Source organism: Oncorhynchus kisutch, linkage group LG11 (genome assembly GCF_002021735.2).
Source record: "Oncorhynchus kisutch isolate 150728-3 linkage group LG11, Okis_V2, whole genome shotgun sequence".
NCBI lineage: Eukaryota > Metazoa > Chordata > Actinopteri > Salmoniformes > Salmonidae > Oncorhynchus > Oncorhynchus kisutch.
Window position 1 is genome coordinate 26,424,490 of NC_034184.2, and position 20,080 is coordinate 26,444,569.

General features: G+C 43.9%; 1 protein-coding gene across 1 annotated transcript in view; it reads right to left on the minus strand.

Annotated features, from left to right (window-relative positions):
* Positions 1 to 850: 850 nt before the first annotated feature.
* The window catches only part of lrmda (leucine rich melanocyte differentiation associated), a 375,202-nt gene continuing 355,972 nt past the window's right edge, over positions 851 to 20,080 (minus strand). The window contains exon 7 of the mRNA XM_020495368.2: positions 851 to 1,834. Within this exon, the coding sequence (XP_020350957.1) occupies positions 1,755 to 1,834 (80 nt within the window). The 3' untranslated portion in view covers positions 851 to 1,754. The remainder of the gene's footprint in view (positions 1,835 to 20,080) is intronic.

Below are 20,080 nucleotides of genomic sequence, written 5' to 3' on the forward strand. Positions count from 1 at the left end.
TCTCTAATGTGTTCTTTATTTATTTTGTTTTGGAATGTTGGATTGTCTTTCCATTGTGCATTTGAAAATATAACATCTCTTCAAATTGTACATTATCATGCAATAATTGAATACTAAACAGATGAATTTCCATTAAAAACAGACCATAGTAAAATATATCTGCCAACAGCATAACTCTAAACACATATGGTAAGTGAAAAGTAGAAGTGTTGTTACTCTTGCAGGCAAGCCCTGTATCCATTCAAATACAGCTTCAGAATCACAAGCCCTGTATCCATTCAAATACAGCTTCAGAATCACAAGCCCTGTATCCATTCAAATACAGCTTCAGAATCACAAGCCCTGTATCCATTCAAATACAGCTTCAGAATCACAAGCCCTGTATCCATTCAAATACAGCTTCAGAATCACAAGCCCTGTATCCATTCAAATACAGCTTCAGAATCACAAGCCCTGTATCCATTCAAATACAGCTTCAGAATCACAAGCCCTGTATCCATTCAAATACAGCTTCAGAATCACAAGCCCTGTATCCATTCAAATACAGCTTCAGAATCACAAGCCCTGTATCCATTCAAATACAGCTTCAGAATCACAAGCCCTGTATCCATTCAAATACAGCTTCAGAATCACAAGCCCTGTATCCATTCAAATACAGCTTCAGAATCACAAGCCCTGTATCCATTCAAATACAGCTTCAGAATCACAAGCCCTGTATCCATTCAAATATAGCTTCAGAATCACAAGGTTGGACTCCTTGAGAAAAGTTATCCTAACTTTCCTATACTTTAATTTAGTCCTCATCCTCCCCCTCCCCTGTCTGGCATTGCCCCCACCCTCTCTCTAATCCCCTCTGTTAACATTCTCAAGCCCCAATTTTGACAAGATGGAGATGTACCAGGTGTAAACATACCTATCTTATGTAATTTATCTATAGGTGGACTTAGGGGTGGGAATTGTAAACGTTTTAAAAACTTTATTTGTTTTATGTTGTATCTCTCTTTCTCCTAACTGACACTCTAAACGTGAAATTTACTGTATACTTACATTTTGAAATATACATCATTACGCCCCAGTCCCCCTCACACATGCACACTCACACAGGCCCAGTGAGGCATCAGGTTTGACCTCTGACCCCTGATGAGTGGCGGTAGGGGACGGGTGATCCATCATGGCTGCTGTGGCTGTCAAATCAGCCGCTTGGCTGGAGCTGTCCATCACTGTGGCCACGGGGTGTGTGTGTGTGTGTGTTGTTTGGGTGGGCGGGTGGGTGTGAAAGAGAGAGTGCTTGCACTTGCGTGAACAGTTCTGTGGGTGCGTGTGTGTGCATGCATGCATTTTTGTATATGGTTGTGTTTATGTGGAGCACTGCTGCTTGAATGCAATTATGTCAACGTGAGTGTCAATGTTCACTCTGGGGCAGGAGAGTGGAGCTGACAGGGGAGCCAGCCACAGCTCAGCGGAGGAGGAGACCAGGCCACTACGCTACAAGGCCCGTATTCATAAAGCGTAGAGAAGGATGCTGACCTAGGATCAGGTCCCCCCTGTCCATATAATCTCATTCATGATTGAAAACTGATTCTAGATCAGCAATCCTACTCTGAGAAGCTTGATAGATACGGCCCCAGGACTGGGGTCTGAGAGTGACAGTATAGGTTACAGAAGAGACATTTTAATGAAGATGTTTGAATTTTTATTTAACGACTTGTATAATGAAGCTTGTGTGCGTGTGTTTGCGTCTCTCTGTCGGTCCATCAGAGTTGGTCATTGCGGATGAATCGGTTGCCTTCCGAATGCTTTCCATAGTAGACGTAATGGCACTTGGCGAACACACCTGAAAGTGGAAGAAGAAGAATATTAAAATGCTGGTCCAATTCAGATTTACCTGTGGATGGATTAAACCTGATGTTTATAGCCATTCTATATAGCCCGCCCATCTAGCATCACTATTCCTCCCAGACTCATATTAAACATCTCCAATCCAAAATTAAATCTAGAATTGCCTTCCTATTTCGCAAACAAAGCCTCCTTCGCTTATGCTGATAAACATACCCTCGTAAAACTGACTATCCTACCGATCCTCGACTTCGGCGATGTCATTTACAAAATAGCCTCCAGCACTCTACTCAGCCAATTGGATGTAGTCCATCACAGTGCCATCTGTTTTGTTACCAAAGCCCCATATACTACCCACCACTGCAAACTGTATGCTCTCGTTGGCTGGCCCTCTCTTCATATTCGTCGCCAAACCCACTGGCTCGAGGTCATCTATAAGTCGATGCTAGGTAAAGCCCCGCCTTATCTCAGCTCACTGGTCATCAAAGCAACACCCATCCGTAGCACGCGCTCCAGCAGGTATATTTCACTGGTCATCCCCAAAGCCAACTCCTCGTTTGGCCGCCTTTCCTTCCAGTTCTCTGCTGCCAATGACTGGAACGATTTGCAAAAATCACTGAAGCTGGAGACTTATACCTCCCTCACTAACTTTAAGCATCAGCTGTCAGAGCAGCTTACCAATCATTTCACCTGTACACAGCCCATCTGTAAATAGCCCACCCAACTACCTCATCCCTATATTGTTATTTTTTGTTGTTGTTGCTCTTTTGCACCCCAGGATCTCTACTTGCACATCATCATCTGCACATCTATCACTCCAGTGTTATTGCTAAATTGTAATTATTTTGCCACTATGGCCTATTTATTGCCTTACCTCCCTAATCTTACTACATTTGCACACACTGTATATAGATTGTGTACAGATAGATATGATTATTATAATGTTTTATTATATGTCACTATCTGTCTTATCCCATCTGTGATGTGTGTGTGTGTGTGTGTGTGTGTGTGTGTGTGTGTGTGTGTGTGTGTGTGTGTGTGTGTGTGTGTGTGTGTGTGTGTGTGTGTGTGTGTGGAGGATGAGTATCCTTCTCAAGTTGAGGAACAGCGGGAGAAACAGCATTTGGCCTCAGGGCGATGTCTAGACAGTAACAAGCCCACAACCCTCACCCTGCCTCCACTCCACACATACACGTGCGTGCACGTGTGTGTGTGTTGCATTTTCATATGACTACTGATCATATGTATCATTCATTTACTATGTATCACAATCAATATTAACATATAGTAAAATGACCCATGGCCTTGACATAATCTTTAAATTCTTAATGTTATACCAAAGATGTGTAGAGAAACATAGTACGTATGGGAGATGTTTGTACTTGCCCTAAACAACAAAGCTGAACCTACTGTATGGCTCATTGATCCAATCAATGTCTGCATCAACAAAAAAGCTACAATGAAAATCCACACGTTTATATTCTTATTTATCATATATCCGTTAATCTAAAGACAAGGTGAAAACTGTTTTATTCATCAAATTCAATATGGTACGAGTTAGTAGCTTTGTAAAAACTAAATAACTACAACAAAGGAATGAATTTACCCTCTGCTATTCCTCCAAGGGTTACACTGTAAAACAAAATGGTCGACTCTGTCCATAACCTGTCCTAGCTGTGATGTCACAACGCTCAGCAGAGCACTACTTGACGAATGCGGCGGAGATGCAGCTACAGCTAGCTAGGTGTCACCGCTCGACAAGGACAAGTGGCATTAGCGCTGTCAACGACCCTCTGACAGAAGGACAGATACGTCTTCTGATATCAACACACTTCTTAAATAGACATCAAGAGCATTAGTAGAGGAGGTTGTAACAGATGGACAATAAAGTTGTATTCTATTCTGAGGGAAGGGGAGGAAAGGAGAGGAGAAAGGGGGAGTGCAGAGGAAATGAGAGGAGAGGAAATGAGAGCAGAAGAAAGGAGAGGGTAAGGATGTCAGAAACATTTGAGGGGCGCTCAGAGCGATATAGCCAATCACTTAATCGGAGGAGACATTGTCAGGGCAGAAGAGAGACAGGGACCAGAATGGCACATAGTGACAGAAAGCAGAGATGGGGACAGAGATACTGGTGCCATATTAGTGCAAAGCATATTCCAACGCCAACCTCCATTCTAACCAAACCTGACACACCAGCGCTCTCTAACTCTCTGTCTTCAATTTAGCCCCACTAATATATATATACACACACACACACATGCACACGCACGCACAAACTTGAATGGACACAGGCACACACGCACGCGCACACACACAGACGCGAAGACACACACACATACACACACAACCCCTGATGTCAGTTCAGTGCAGCAGTCTTCATCCCAGCAGTAGTGAATGTGTGTGTTGTGTCAGGTTGGGGAGCAGTGCAGAACACAGGCCCGGGGACAAGCTCAGTCAATCTAAATCTGGACTTTGTAGTGGAGCGGCTCTCATTCCCCTCATAGCCCAGCTACTTGAGGTGATCCAAACACTCAAGTGTGAGGAGCTGTCACCTCCGATAAAATCCCCATGCCTGCCTGCCTGCCTGCTCCCTGCCCGGTTCAGACAGTTTGCCTGGGGATACAGGTGCCACGGTGGGAGACTGGGCTCCACATGGTCTTATAGCACTGTGATCAGAGGAGTGATGGGCCCTTCACAGCTTACCTACTGAAGGACACAGACCTTTAGATGTTACCTACACAGCCCAAGGTCTGGAGTTAGGGCCCTTCACATACCCTACATAGACCCCTTGAGAGATATAGCAAGGAGGCTAGGGCACTTCACAGGTTACCTACTGAGATGTAGAGTGACAACTGACAGTTCACGAAGAAATACAAAAAATAAATACAAGAAAAAGTATTTGTGTAGAATAGGGCTGGATCAAATAAATTAGTTACAAACAAATTGTGGGTCAACAGTACACAAATTGATGACTGCTCAAAAACCCTGATCCAAGTTTCCCTAGCACCAATCAGAGGGCTGTGAGCTCTGATTCTCCCACAGTGCTTTAAACAGAGACATCTGGGCATGCCAGAGGAAGCCAGACAGTGGGGGGGGGAGCAGAGAAGATAGACAGATAGATAGAGAGTGATGAGAAAACAAAGAGATGGAGTCTGCTTTCCTAGCCAACGACTGGCTGCAGGGTGTGTGTGTGTGTGTGTGTGTGTGTGTGTGTGTGTGTGTGTGTGTGTGTGTGTGTGTGTGTGTGTGTGTGTGTGTGTGTGTGTGTGTGTGTGTGTGTGTGTGTGTGTGTGTGTGTGTGTGTGTGTGTGTGTGTGTGTGTGTGTGTGTGTGTGTGTGTGTGTGTGTGTGTGTGTGTGTGTGTGTGTGTGTGTGTGCGCGTGTGTGTGTGTGCGCGTGTGTGCGTGCGTGTGCATGTGTGTGCGTGCGTGCGTGCCTGCACATGTGTTCAGTATAACATGGCAGGCTGTGAAGTGTGATAAAGAGCAGGCTACTATACACACCCCTAACTCCATCAGTCCCCCAACAGCTAGACTCCAACATATTATTGGAGGATGGTGAGAGAGAGAAAGAAGGTAGAAGGGGAAGAAGTCAAAGACTTACATAATTCCTTATGAGGCCTCCTCAGGCCAGTGTGAAAAGTTTGATGAGCTGATACTGGTGTCATGGATATACTATCTGTGTCCCATGACTGACTGACTGACACAGATAGGCACACATGCATGCACGTGCACGCCCACACGCACAGAAAGAGAGAGAGAGAGATCCCTGAGAACAGTGAACACCCATTAAAGTGACAGATTAGATCAGTGACGTGGGAAGCTAATGTTTCCATCATGGATCCTCTGGCAAACGAACACTCAGGCCTTTGTTCTGCACAGAATGTCACGCACACCCTGCACCTTGTTGCTCTTTTTAAAGGGTAGTACAGTATCTCTACTCTTCTTAAAGGGAAGTATAGTATCTCTACTGTTCTTAAAGGGAAGTACAGTATCTATATTATTTTTTAAATGGGGACTACAGTATCTATATCTTTAAAGGGGAGTACAATATCTCCTTCTTTAAAGGGGAGTAAAGTATATTGTATTCACTCAAGTAATACACAACCAACAACTGCCTACACAGAAATCACTATGACACACAACAGATAACAAACCTTGAAATGAAGTTACAACTGCACATAGGAAGGAGAGGTTTAGGAAGTCAGTTAAAGGGATTGAAGAATCACTACAGCCATAAGCTAGTGAGACCTACTGCTCAACAAAGACCTCTACGTAAATCAACAAATGAATCGAGAGAGAGAGAGACAAAGGGAGAGGGAGGGAGAGAGCTGGAGTGGGTTTAATGATTGCTCCCTGCATACAATCAGCTCCTCTCTCTTCAAGGGCCATCAATATGTCAAGGAAAGACATATCCGAAGGATGTAGCTCTTAACATCAAGGTTATCTATTCTCCACCAGGCACATCTCTCCTCTCTATCCCCTCTATTTTTCTCTACCTCTCCTCTTCTCCTCTCCCGCCCTCCTCTTTTTCTCTCCTCTACTCCCATCTCCTCTCTGTTTCTCCCTTCCCCTTTCTCTCCCACGCTATCCCTCCGGCCAACCAACGTTTTCATCAGTGCCACAATCCATCAAGGGGTAATAATGCTGTGGAGAAAAAAATCAATTAACAATGCAATTAAACTTTCTGTATTATCTCAAAGGGCTGAAATAATATGGAAGGGAGAAGACAAAGGGTCTGGAGGCAGGCATCCATAAGGCTGTGTGAGAGAATGAGTTATGGGGCTTGGGCACGGCCTCGTATGAGCCTGGCCTATTATAGTGGACACTATCCATCTCCCGCTGTCCGTTTATCAGGCCAGCACAACATCATGTGATTGAGTCACTACTTTGGCAGACTATATGTGGACATACAATGCAATCGGAAAGTATTCAGACCCTTTCACTTTTTCCACATTTTGTTACGTTACAGCCCTTATTCTAAAATGGATCAAATTGTTGTTTTTCCTCATCAATGTACACACAATAGCCCATAATGACAAACAAAAACAGGTTTAAAAAAATGTTGTCAAATTTATATTTCAAAAATTATTATAATAATATCACATTTACATAAGCATTCAGACTCAGTACTTTGTTGAAAAACCTTTGACAATGATTACAGTCTCGAGTCTTCTTGGGTATGACGCTACAAACTAGGCACACCTGTATTTGGGGAGTTTCTCCCATTTTTCTCTGCAGATCCTCTCAAGCTCAGTCAGGTTGGATGGGGAGCGTTGCTGCATAGCTTTTCTCTCCAGAGATGATCGATGTTCGATCAAAGCCACTCCTGCTTTGTCTTGGCTGTGTGCTTAGGGTCGTTGTCCTGTTGGAAGGTGAACATTCACCCCAGTCTGAGGTCCTGAGTGCTCTGGAGCAGGTGTTCATCAAGGATCTCTCTGTACTTTGCTCCGTTCATCTTAGCCTCGATCCTGACTAGTCTCCCAGTCCCTGCCGCTGAAAAATATCCCCACAGCATGATGCTGCCTCCATCATGCTTCACTGTAGGGATGGTATTGGCCAAGTGATGAGCGGTGCCTGGTTTCCTCCTGATGTGATGCTTGTCATTCAGGTCAAAGTGTTCCATCTTGGTTTCATCAGACCAGATAATCTTGTTTCTCATGGTCTGAGAGTCCTTTAGGTGCCTTTTGGAAAACTCCAAGAGGGCTGTCATGTGCCTTTTATTGAGGAGTGGCTTCCGTCTGACCACTCTACCATAAAGGCCTGATTGTTGTCCTTCTGGAGGGTTCTCCCATCTCCACAGAGGGACTCTGGAGCTCTGTCAGAGTGACCATCGGGTTATTGGTCACCTCCCTGACCAAGGCCCTTCTCCCCCGATTGCTCAGTTTGGCTGGGAGGCCAGCTCTAGGAAGAGTCTTGGTGGTTCCAAACTTCTTCCATTTAAAAATGATGGATGCCACTGTGTTCTTGGGGACCTTCAATGCTGCAGAAATGTTTTGGTACACTTCCCCAGATCTGTGCCTCGACACAATCCTGTCTCAGAGCTCTACAGACAATTCCTTTGACCTCATGGCTTGGTTTTTGCTCTGAGCAGTGTCAACTGTGGGACCTTATATAGACAGGTGTGTGCCTTCCAAATCAATTGTCCAATCAATTGAATTTACCACAAGTGGACTCCAATCAAGTTGTAGAAAGATCTCAAGGATGATCAATGGAAACAGGATGCACCTGAGATCAATTACGAGTATCATAGAAAAGGGTTTGATACTTATGTAAATAAGATCATTCTTTTTTATTTTTTTTTATACATTTGCAAACTTTTCTAAAACCCTTTTTTCACTTTGTCATTATGGGATATTATGTGTAGATTGATGAGATTTGTATTCATTTAATCAATTTTCGAATAAGCCTGTAACGTAACAAAATGAGGAAAAAGTCCATACTTTCCGAATGCACTGTATACTGAAAAACAATACAAACGTAACATGCTACAATTTCAAAGATTTTACTGAATTACAGTTCATAGAAGGAAATCAGTCAAATGAAATAAATTCCTTAGGCCCTAATCTCTGTATTTCACATGACTAGGCAGGGGCACAGCTGTGCCTGGGAGGGCTAAGGCCCAGCCACCGGGGAGCCAGGACCAGCCAATCAGAATGAGTTTTTCCCCATAAAAGGGAAACAGCTCATGAAACATGGGACCAACACTTTACATGTTGCGTTTTATATGTTGTTCAGTTTATATGGATACACCCCCCCCCCCCCCCGTGTCTCACAAACACACATTACGGGTTGTATGAATCAAGCATCTCAGAGTAGGAGTGCTTCGTTTTAAGATTAGCTTTGCCATTCAGGTCACAATAAATATGTTTATATGGACAGGGGTAACCTGATCCTAGTCCAGTCCTCAGTCAAATTGTGGCACATAAATCAATTATAATGATGAGGATATGTAAATATGATCGGTGTGTGTTGGTGGTACAGAAGATCTCAGATTATCTGTGTATCCATTATGACAACAGTTGCTAGGTGTAAGCATGAAAAAACATTTTGAAAGGAAGAACATTCAAAAGTAGCCGCTATGAAAAGGGAAAAAGAGAGAAAAGGGGTAGAAAGGAAGAGAAGAATAAAAGTAATATTTACTAGGTGATTACTTGGTGTACTTTACTACCTGTAAAGCAATACTGTGTCTGGACCTCTGCCGACGGAGGTATTTCTGAAGTGAAAAGCTTAGCTAATAAGTATCCCTCACTCTCTCACACACACAGAGAGAGAGAGAGAGAGAGAGAGAGAGAGAGAGAGAGAGAGAGAGAGAGAGGCTGGAACTTATTAAACGTGGACCCTGGATTATATCAGTTATAAAATCAAATGAGAGAAGGACCTCTGTGTGTGTGTGTGTGTGTGTGTGTGCACGCATGCGTGCGTGTGTGAGAATTGGGCCACAGATCAACAGGTCAGATCCCATGTGCTAGTCTAGTGTGTTGTCAGGTTTGAGCCCTAAGCAAACCACAAACTACTGACAGCTCCTGACAAACACACGTGTTGGAATAGCCCGGGTAAGACTACAGATCTACTTATGATCAAAGCCATCTGTTGATGTTGTTGTTAGGGACAAGGAGATAAGAGGCTGACTTTGAATTGACCATTATGAATAGGGAGTATTATACTGTATAGTCCTCAGTGTTGCCAGGGGAAATGGAATAAACCTTGAAACCATTCTCATAAATAAATATTTTACCTACCAATATACAAGACCTACAGTAATAAAGAATATAATATAATATATAACTTAATATAACTTATTTAATTCTGTGTTCAACCCTGCCCATTAGCCCAGTGCATCTTAACAAAGAAGGTGGCATCCAACTCTCAGCAGGCCTCAGAGGGAAAAGCCCAGAGAATAACTTACACACTTAAATTTGTCCTTTTCCAATAAAAAATATTTAGTCCATTAAACATAAATACCTGTCATTATGATGCATGCCCTGGAATCAAGCCTCCCCATTCCCCCTCCTCCTTCTCCCTGTTTACTGCAGCGGCTGCATGTTCTCAACTTTGGTGTATTGATTAAACTTTTAAATGGCTGCCATATAACCCAGGGAGGTACATCAGGAAGATTAATTTGCATCAATGTTCATCTGTAATTCATTAGCCATTTACACTCCCCACATCCACATGGCCTATCAGGGAAATGCACCCAATTTTTCACCCAGGCAGAGGCAGAGGCTGGGGAGCAGGGAGGGAGAGGGGGAGGAGGAGGGAAGGAGAGGTAGGGAGAGAGAGAGGGAGGAGGAGGGAAGGAGAGGGAGGAAGGAGAGGGAGGGAGAGAGGGAGGAGGAGGGAAGGAGAGGGAGGGAAATAGGAAGGAGGAGGGAAGGAGAGGGAGGGAGAGAGGGAGGAGGAGGGAAGGAGAGGGAGGAGGAGGGAAGGAGAAGGAGAGAGGGAGGAGGAGGGAAGGAGAGGGAGAGAGGGAGTGAGAGAGGGAGGTAAGGGGAAGGAGAGGAAGAGAGGGAGGTAGGGGGAAGGAGAGGGAGAGAGGGAGGGAGAGAGGGAGGAGGAGGGAAGGAGAGGGAGAGAGGGAGGAGGAGGGAAGGAGAGGGAGAGAGGGAGGTAGTGGGAAGGAGAGGGAGAGAGGGAGGAGGAGGGAAGGAGAGGGAGAGAGGGAGGTAGGGGGAAGGAGAGGGAGGAGAAGGGAAGGAGAGGGAGAGAGGGAGGTAGGGGGAACGAGAGGGAGAGAGGGAGGAGGAGGGAAGGAGAGGGAGAGAGTGAGTGAGAGAGGGAGGTAGGTAGGTAGGTAGGTAGGGGGAATGAGAGGGAGAGAGGGAGTGAGAGAGAGAGGGAGGGGGAAGGAGAGGGAGAGAGGGAGGAAGAGGGAAGGAGAGGGAGAGAGTGAGTGAGTGAGTGAGAGAGGGAGGGATGTAGGTAGGTAGGTAGGTAGGTAGGTAGGTAGGGGGAATGAGAGGGAGAGAGGGAGTGAGAGAGAGAGGGAGGGGGGAAGGAGAGGGAGAGAGGGAGGTAGAGGGAACGAGAGGGAGAGAGGGAGTGAGAGAGGGAGGTAAGGGGAAGGAGATGGAGAGGGAGAGGGGGAGGGAGAGAGGGAGGAGGAGGGAAGGAGAGGGAGAGAGTGAGTGAGTGAGTGAGTGAGTGAGTGAGTGAGGTAGGTAGGTAGGTAGGTAGGTAGGTAGGTAGGTAGGTAGGTAGGTAGGTAGGTAGGTAGGTAGGTAGGTAGGTAGGGGGAACGAGAGGGAGTGAGAGAGAGAGGGAGGGAGGAAGTAGAGGGAGAGAGGGGGAAGGAGAGGGAGAGAGGGAGTGATAGAGAGAGGGAGTGAGAGAGGGAATGAGAGAGGGAGTGAGAGATGGAGTGAGAGAGGGATTGAGAGAGGGAGTGAGAGAGGGAGTGAGAGAGGGAGTGAGAGAGGGAGTGAGAGAGGGAGTGAGAGAAGGAGTGAGAGAGGGATTGAGAGAGGGAGTGAGAGAGAGAGGGAGGGAGTGAGAGAGGGAGTGAGAGAGGGAGTGAGAGACGGAGTGAGAGAAGGAGTGAGAGAGGCAGGGAGAGAAGGAGTGAGAGGGGAAAAAACTGCATACAAATCAGACAGAGGTAATTCTTGAGTCCTACAAGACACCACAAGGCATACTACATACTACTAAGTATTATTATGATTATGTATTAGCATAGTTAAACATCATTTGTGACATAATAACCTGACTCTAATAACACATACTTACTGTAAATTAGGCTAGATCTTGTTTTTGTCACAAGCCAAATGCTATCCTTGAACTACATCCGAATTATCTATGAATTGCTAAATTGATTCAGATTTGCATCCCCTCCTTAGCGAACAAGACTTCCCATTGACAGGGCTGTTCATCACGCTGGAACAAGATGATATGCATCACTCAGTACCTCCCCGATTGACATTGAGTAGCATTGTAATATCAACCTTTCCAAACATTGCTCCAACGTTAGTCTGACATATACTGTAAGGCTACTCTCCGTCTGTGGTTAGCATGTCAGACTATTCAAACATCATCGTCCTCAGGCATATGAGAATATAATATAATTCCATAATTTCTCCTTCCAATTCTTTTGAAACTGTCGTCACACAGAAGTAACTCACTGTCCGTTTGTTTTGACTTTATTGTCAGATTTGGACTTTTATTCATACTGCAAATGATATTTATTAGGGGGAAAAGGTGTCCAAGATGGAGACAAAGGAGGGACAGAGACAGATTTAAGAGCCAAGTGCACAACTCAGATAAAAATGTGCATAGGAGGTGAAAAAAAGATGGAAAAAAGTGGAGGGGAAAAAGGAAATAAAGAGAGAAAGAACAGCAGTCAGTGGAAAGGAGAGGTGTTGAGGGATTTGCTGTTGCTGTGGCTGGATGGGTTGTCAGGAGACGGTTGCCAGGTCATGACTCAAAAGGCCAGATCAATAGCTGGTTGATGTTACCACATGAATCTCCTTACTGGGCCAAAACACAACACACATCTATTTACTCATAGACTTAATGGACTCACAGACCCACTTCAGTACTTAGACTCACAGACACAGTGGTGTAGTAGGAAACACAAGTCCCTGACCAAATGAAAATAATAAAGTTGTTTCCATTATGAATGTAGAGGCTTAGTTATCATTAAGAGTTATGATGATGAGTTTTTCATGATCATGTGGTCTAGCTCTAGTTATGATACATCATAGTGCACTTAAAACAAATTGTTTTTCAGATACAGTATATCTATCCAATAAGGTTAGCTATAGTAACCTTGGGGAGTTATGACCGCAGTACTGTCACCTCACTGAATGACCAGAATCAAACATTGTAAACTCAGAGTGACATTCTTCATTGATGTCTGAATTAGGACACTGATAAAGGCCTATCACTCTTTGTACTCCCCAACTTATAAGGACGAGGAGGAAATTGAATTCCGGCGGTCATACATTTTGACAGGAGAAAGGATTACAGTCGGGACAACGGGGGGGGGGGGGGGTCTAATGACAAAAATAAAACAGTGAAATTAATTCCAATGACATTTATTGTAAATAGAGCAGAGGGAGAGTACACGACGCGCAGTAGCTCTGGAGGCTGTAGATAAGAGCGGAGTCGTTTGAGGCGCAACTCATGCAGTTTACAAAGACGTAATCCCCTTGGAACTAAAGTACTCCATCCTCTGGGTCTACAGTATACAGTAGACTACAGCAGGGGACGTACAACATCCCTATAGGCACCCAACAAGTATTTTACATGTGGATATTGAAAATATTCATGTCGTAACAGCTCAATTATCAGAAGTGGGTGTTACAGTGAGTTATGGAAAAGGTAAGCCTATGTAGATACAAGTATTAAGATGTACTTGATATTGAACATACTCGATTATCACTATCAAAAGTAGTTTTTACCAGGGGTGTCATTCACCCCAAAATTCTGAGGGGGCACAAAGTACGTGAGGATGGCTGGGGAGTGGTCCAGAGGGGGGCTATTCCCCCGTCCATAAGATGAAGAATTTAGCTTTTTTCAAACAACTACAGTACCAGTCAAAAGTTTGGACACATTAACTCATTCAAGGGCTTTTCTTAATTTTTTACTATTTTCTACATTTTAGAATAATAGTGAAGACATCAAAACTATGAAATAACACATATGGAATCATGTAGTAACCAAAAAAGTGTTAAACAAATCAAAATAAATTTTTCGATTTTAGATTCTTCAAAGTAACCACCCTTTGTCTTGATGAAAGCTTTGCACACTCTTGGCATTCTCTCAACCAGCTTCATGAGGTAGTCACCTGAAATGCTTTTCCAACAGTCTTGAAGGAGTTCCCACATATGCTGAGCACCTGTTGGCTGCTTTTTCTTCACTCTGCTGTCCAACTCATCCCAAACTACCTCAATTGGGTTGAGGTCGGGTGATTGTGGAGGCCAGGTCATCTGATGCAGCACTCCATCACTCTCCTTCTTGGTCAAATAGCCTTTGCATAGCCTGGAGGTGTGTTGGGGTCATTGTCCTGTTGAAAACAAATGATAGTCCCACTAAGCGCAAACCAGATGCAGAATGTTGTGGTAGCCATGCTGGTTAAGTGTGCATTGAATTCGGAATAAATCACAGACAGTGTCACCAGCAAAGCACCGCCACACCATTACACCTCCTTCTCCTTGCTTCACGGTGGGACCATACATGCAGAGATCATCCGTTCACCTACTCTCACAAAGACACTGCGGCTGGAACTAAAAAGCTCCACTGGTCTAATGTCCATTGCTCGTATTTCTTGGCCCAAGCAAGTCTCTTCTCCTTATTGATGTCCTTTATTAATGTGGCGGTCCTCATGAGAGCCAGTTTCTTCATAGCGCTTGATGATTTTTGCGACTGCACTGAAATTTTCCAGATTGACTGACCTTCATGTCTTAAAGTAATGATGGTCAGTAATGACTTTGCTGGACTTTGTCTTTTACCAAATAGGGCTATCTGCTTTACACCAACCCTACCTTGTCACAACACAACTGATTTGCTCAAACGCATTAAGAAGGAAAGAAATTCCACAAATTAACATTTAACAAGGCACACCTGTTAATTGAAATGCATTCCAGGTGACTACCTCATGAAGGTGGTTGAGAGAATGCCAAGAGTGTGCAAAGTTGTCATCAAGGCAAAGGGTGGATACAACGTATATTGAAAGTAGGTTCTTCCACACATGTTCCTGAGTTAATTAAACAAGTAAAACCCCATCATGCTTAGGGTTATGTACAAAAATGCTGGGCAGGCCATTATTTTGGCCACAATGGCTATGCACCCATAGGAGGACAATGCCCCCATCCACAGGGCACGAGTGGACACTAAATGTTTTGATGAGCATGAAAACGATGAAAGCCATATGCCATGGCAGTCTCAGTCACCAGATCTCAACCCAATTGAACCCTTATGGGAGATTCTGGAGCGGCTCCAGAGACAGCGTTTTCAAACACCATCAACAAAACACCAAATTACGGGATTTCTCATGGGCATGACACCTCTGGCTATTACCGTAATAGTTATTGAAAAGGTAAGGTTATCTCTATTCTTGAAAGCACATGAAAACAGTGAGGAGAGTCCTAGTAATAGGCACTAATGTTGTCATGGTAAAATGACTACTTATCACCAGATGCAACATGGTGAGGGTGGTGGTGTGTTTGACACTGATTGATAGAATTCTTCATTACACCCCACATTTCTAATTCAAATGTAAAAAAGAAACAGATAAAGTGGATCAAACCTCTGTAACCAACAACATTTGAAAACTGTAATTAGCAATTTGGCTGCTTTTGCTAATCGACCCGTTAATAAGAACGGTCGGTCGGTCGGTCGGCGAGTCACTCACTTCCAGTTTAATCACTAGAACAGGATTCAATAACAAAAGAGCCGTATATTAATCACCAGAGAGTGATGACTTTACTCCTCATCGCTTTGACATTGGAGGAGGGGATGATTGGACCAATTAATGTATCTGAACACATTAAATAACAATTATCAGGCAAAACAGCATGAAAGAGAGTGGGTAATGAAGCTCATTGTCAGGTCAATAATTACCACATAAACTCTTCTAAGAATAGAGGGTAGTACGCGCTAGAAGGCCATTCTGATTATTTTTTTTGCAATATCGCCAAAAGTAATGGGCAAGTACTGTATATGGGCTATTTGTTCTTAATTCCGTGTTAAAGTTAGGGGTAAGGTTATGTGATATTTAAGGTGAGTTGTAGTGGTTAGTTAATAGCTTTTTTGATTAGAAAGCACAGTGTGTCTGTCCATTCTAGCATGGCCCAATAGTGACAACTAAGAGGCTTCCAGCAGGAAGCAAAAACTGTATAATTGAAGTAAACAAAATTATTGTTAGACGTATAACCAACAAATGTGACCTTTTGTATACCGAAACAAAGGCAGCTACTATATGTCAGGTTAATTCTAAACTGAATGATGAGGACTGTATGATGGACTTCATGCATCAATGGGCAAAATGGCACCACAGTACCTGTCATTCAGCATTTCCATCAAATCAAAGATGGCTGCCAAACATGGCCAAAAGAGCAAACGCCACAGGTGCTGTTCACAAAAAGGGTGACCAATTGACCCTTCGCTAAGCCCAGCCCCGCCCCGCCCCGCCCCTCTTGGTTAAATTAAACACAGACTACCCCTTGCTAATCAGGAAACTCTTGAGTATGTTGTCGTGGACTGTCATTACAATTGCTTCACAGGAACCTGGTAAAATTATGCTTGTGGTGTGGCTAGCCACTCTGAATTCACTGTTAGCATGCAGTTAAAGCTACCAAGCATTTTTGGTGCTAAATGCCCTCGAATCGTATCCTGATGTCGACAGCAGATAGGAGTTGTATTCATAACATGGCTAACTTGGCTAGCTAACACATTTTGAAAAAACAAGTTATATTAAGTGGCTATCTGGCTAGCTAGCATTAGCAAGGTTTGGTGGTCAATGAAACCGAGAGCTAGCTAACCAGCTGAGATACCAAACAATGTAAAAAAGTATAATTTTGGATTAGAAAAGTACTCCATTAACAGTCTCTGCTTTACAGGAATCAAAGTAGCATGTACTCCTGGTGCACTGTTAAAATATTTAGCCAATTAAACAAACATTTTTTTAAATAAAATTATCTGTTTTTCCCACTGCCCTTACTGGCGTTCATGCAATTGAAATGTAAGCTTAAAACCTTTAAATAAAATACCACTTGGGTCACTCGACAACTTAAAAAGACAAAACTACTCAAATTTCAATAAACACTTTGAATTAACATAATACGTGATCAGTGAACCATCTTTCAAAGCCCTGCCTTCTCTCTGACTTCCCTCTCATACCCCTATCTGTCAGCCGGTTCAGTTCCTCCTACAACCACATCTCTCTCTCTGCTGGCCAGACATGAATTACCAGTTGACCGCTGCTGTCCTGAGCCTCCACAGTGACACATATCAATAGTAATCTGACGTGTGGCAGGCGCTGGAAACAACAGTCCCCTTCGGACACATCGAGCCCTGGAACCCCGACTGGCAACACCTGCCTCACCGATGGGGACGTAAGGGGCCATGCGTCAGTCAGCTCCTTCTCTTCATACTTTCCCCTGGCCCTCCAGACACCCACCACAACACTTATTACTCCACTTCCTGGTGCTGCTAAGTGACTGGCCTGTCTGTGCCACTGTTGCCACGGCTACCACCCTGGGACCCTATCCTTATTATCCTCATTTCAGCTGTGATCATGATGCCTGGTAGGCAGCTCTCTACCTGGGGCTCCTGTTACATCCTGGCTGGCTCGCCAAACACTGATCCGACATGACATGGTGACAGAAAGCAGGGGAGAGGGGGATAAAGGAGGATGGAGGGGACTGAAAATAAAAGAACAAGGGATGAGGAAGAAAGAGAGAGGTAGAGAGAGGGAAAGTTGGCACAGAAAACAGGGGAGAGGGGGATGGAAATAAAATAAGGAAGAAAGAGAGAGAGGGAGGAAAAGGTAGGTTGAGGTTGGCCAGCCAGGGCCCTCGTGGCGCAGGGTGTGCCCATCAACATGGGTGAGTGTTAGCCGAGAGCAGCGTGTCACAATGATGGAGGGCTTGGATCACTCACATCAGGCCTTCATCTGACTGGAAGAGATCAATCTCCAGGCCTAATACAAAAGGACACGGTAAAATATATTTCTCCGTCTCTCTTTTTCTCCCCCCTTTCTCTTGTGTCAGTTTAACTGGTGAGTAACTCTCTTTGTCAGGCATCACGCTGACCACTCTCTCATTTTCACCTCTCATTTCTTCTGTCTCTTGTATTCATGTTTGTCCCATGGTGGTAGGGATGGATTATGCACTTACAGCTGTATGCTATTTAGCACATTGTGTCTATGTTGTTATATTTTGTATGAGCACATCACATTTGATGACTTATTCAAGGGCAAAATATTACAATAATAAACATATGATGTGTTTATAGAGCAGAAATGTTCATTGAACTAGAAATAATTTGCTGAAAACCTTTCACAAAAGCTGTTGCGCATGTTTCTAGGTGGCAGAAGCTAGGTAATATACTTTAAGTAGAAACAAAGTGATATTGCATGCTGCCTGGAATTGAAGGGAAACCACACTATGACAGGGATCCTACAGAGTGAAAACAGATGATGCTGCTCCAGCCAATGGCTGTGGAAGGAGAGGGAATAATAGGGTTGTGATGGTAGTGTGGATCTCCTCCCCCTGGCCTCCCGTAAGCCAGATAACTTGACTGTAACCCTACTCCTCTTGATTAACATGACACATCCCTCCTCCGTATGCAGGGAGGAGAGGGATGGAGGGATAAAGGGATGGATGATTAACTGTCTATGTGTCCCTCCCTGTGAAGAATGACTCCTCCTTCTCTCCTCTTCTGCCTCACTCCCCTCTCTCTCTCTCTCTCTCTCTCTCTCTCTCTCTCTCTCTCTCTCTCTTAAATTCTGTCTTACCTCACTCTCTCCTGCGTCTCACCCCCTCTCATTCGATCTCTCCCTTATCTCCCCCTCCCTCTCTCCCTACCCCTGACATCCTCGGACTGTCCTCAGCCCCCTGCACATCCTCTGACAGGTAGAATAATAACTCTCGTTCATCACTGCCCACCAAAAGTCCAATAACCTAAATCTTCACTTGCCACACACCCCGGGACTCAATTACTTTATTGACATGTAATCTTCATAAGAGGAGAAATATTGAGCATGTAAGGTCAGGTGGTTATGAAGACATATTATCATATTATCTGCATGAAGGTTGCAGGGCTAGGACCTGACAAAGCTAATTATAATGGTACATGTTTCAGAGCTCACAGGGTATTATCTGCTTGGCTGCACCAGCAAGCACCAGCTGAGGTATGGAGAGGATGGAGGGGTTGAGGAGGATGAGATTTCATACCTTAATAGGAGCTGGATGTCAGCTCAGGGTATGGGAATTAATGAAGTTAAATATTATCGAGCGCACATCACAACGCTAATACCTTTGATCGGTTCATTTGTACCTTGTGGGGGCTTGGAAACTGCTTAGCCAAAATGGCTAATAGTAACAACAAAAGACAACTGTAGAACAACACAATTGATGAACTGCTGTATCAGAGAGAAAAACATCTAAAATTAGATTCAAACAAACACTAGGGCGTTGCCTCTAAGCACTGCTTAAAGTTCAGTGGATATCAGCTGTTGTTTGTATATCAGTGGCTTGAGAGGTTCCTGGGCCAAGATGTCATAGTGGGTTAGCAATAGTGTGAGGCACTAAAGGAAAGGCCCGAGGTTCTGTTATCTCTCTCAAGGTTATCTTCATATCCTTCTTTCCTCTCTGCTCAGACCCACCATTAGGATCTAGAGCCTGCCTGCTACAGTACCAACGTACTTCATAGCGCTCTCCGAAAACAAAAATATAATATACAATTTTCTTCTGTGGAGGATGTCTTCTAAAAACACCCTTAAAGTAAATAGTATTTTTTAAATCCTATACCTAGTGTAAATCTATGACTTTTTAAAATGTTAATCTACACTATGTTCTAGTGTAAGTCTAAATGAAAAATAAATTGGTGATCATATTTTTTAAAGAGTCGATATAAGTGCCAAAATGCATTAAAAACACATACTAGGCCAGCCCAGCCCAGCCCAGAGTCATATCCCGAAGTCATCTCCATCTCAGGGTCACACTGCGTGAACAAAAGACCACCACACCGCGAGACATGCTACGTGTGTTCACTCCAATTCATCTAATTTCATGCCATTTTCCTCTTTCCACCCCCATCCGATTACCCCTGAATCAGGGTTTCCCCTGGCGCCCTCAGACGATGCCTAAATGCTAGATCAGAGAAGCTAGAGGAGGTACAATTGATCCTGTAGCTCATGGGGTTTGCAAGTTAGCATTGGTTTAATGGTGTCAAGTGGAGATAGGTTTTTTGGCCTTTCTCAGGAGGCAACCCCCTGTGAAAAGTATTCAGGCCTTCAGAAGTACTCATATCATTCCATACTTAAGTCCCTAACACCCCTAAAGTCATTATTATTTTCCTGACTTTCATTCAGTATTTGTTTTAGCAGTTACTGGTTAACATTGCTGGTAGCTTAAATCCCCACACAGTGATTTCTGAGCCATCTTAAAATGCAGCCATTTTTACTGCTGTATGAATAGATAATGAATATGAGGTTAAAAAGTGGTGAAATGCTCCTTTAAATGCAGATATCATCTACCAGTGAATCTATAATCAAGGTCAATCAGAAGGTTAGGTTTTGAAAA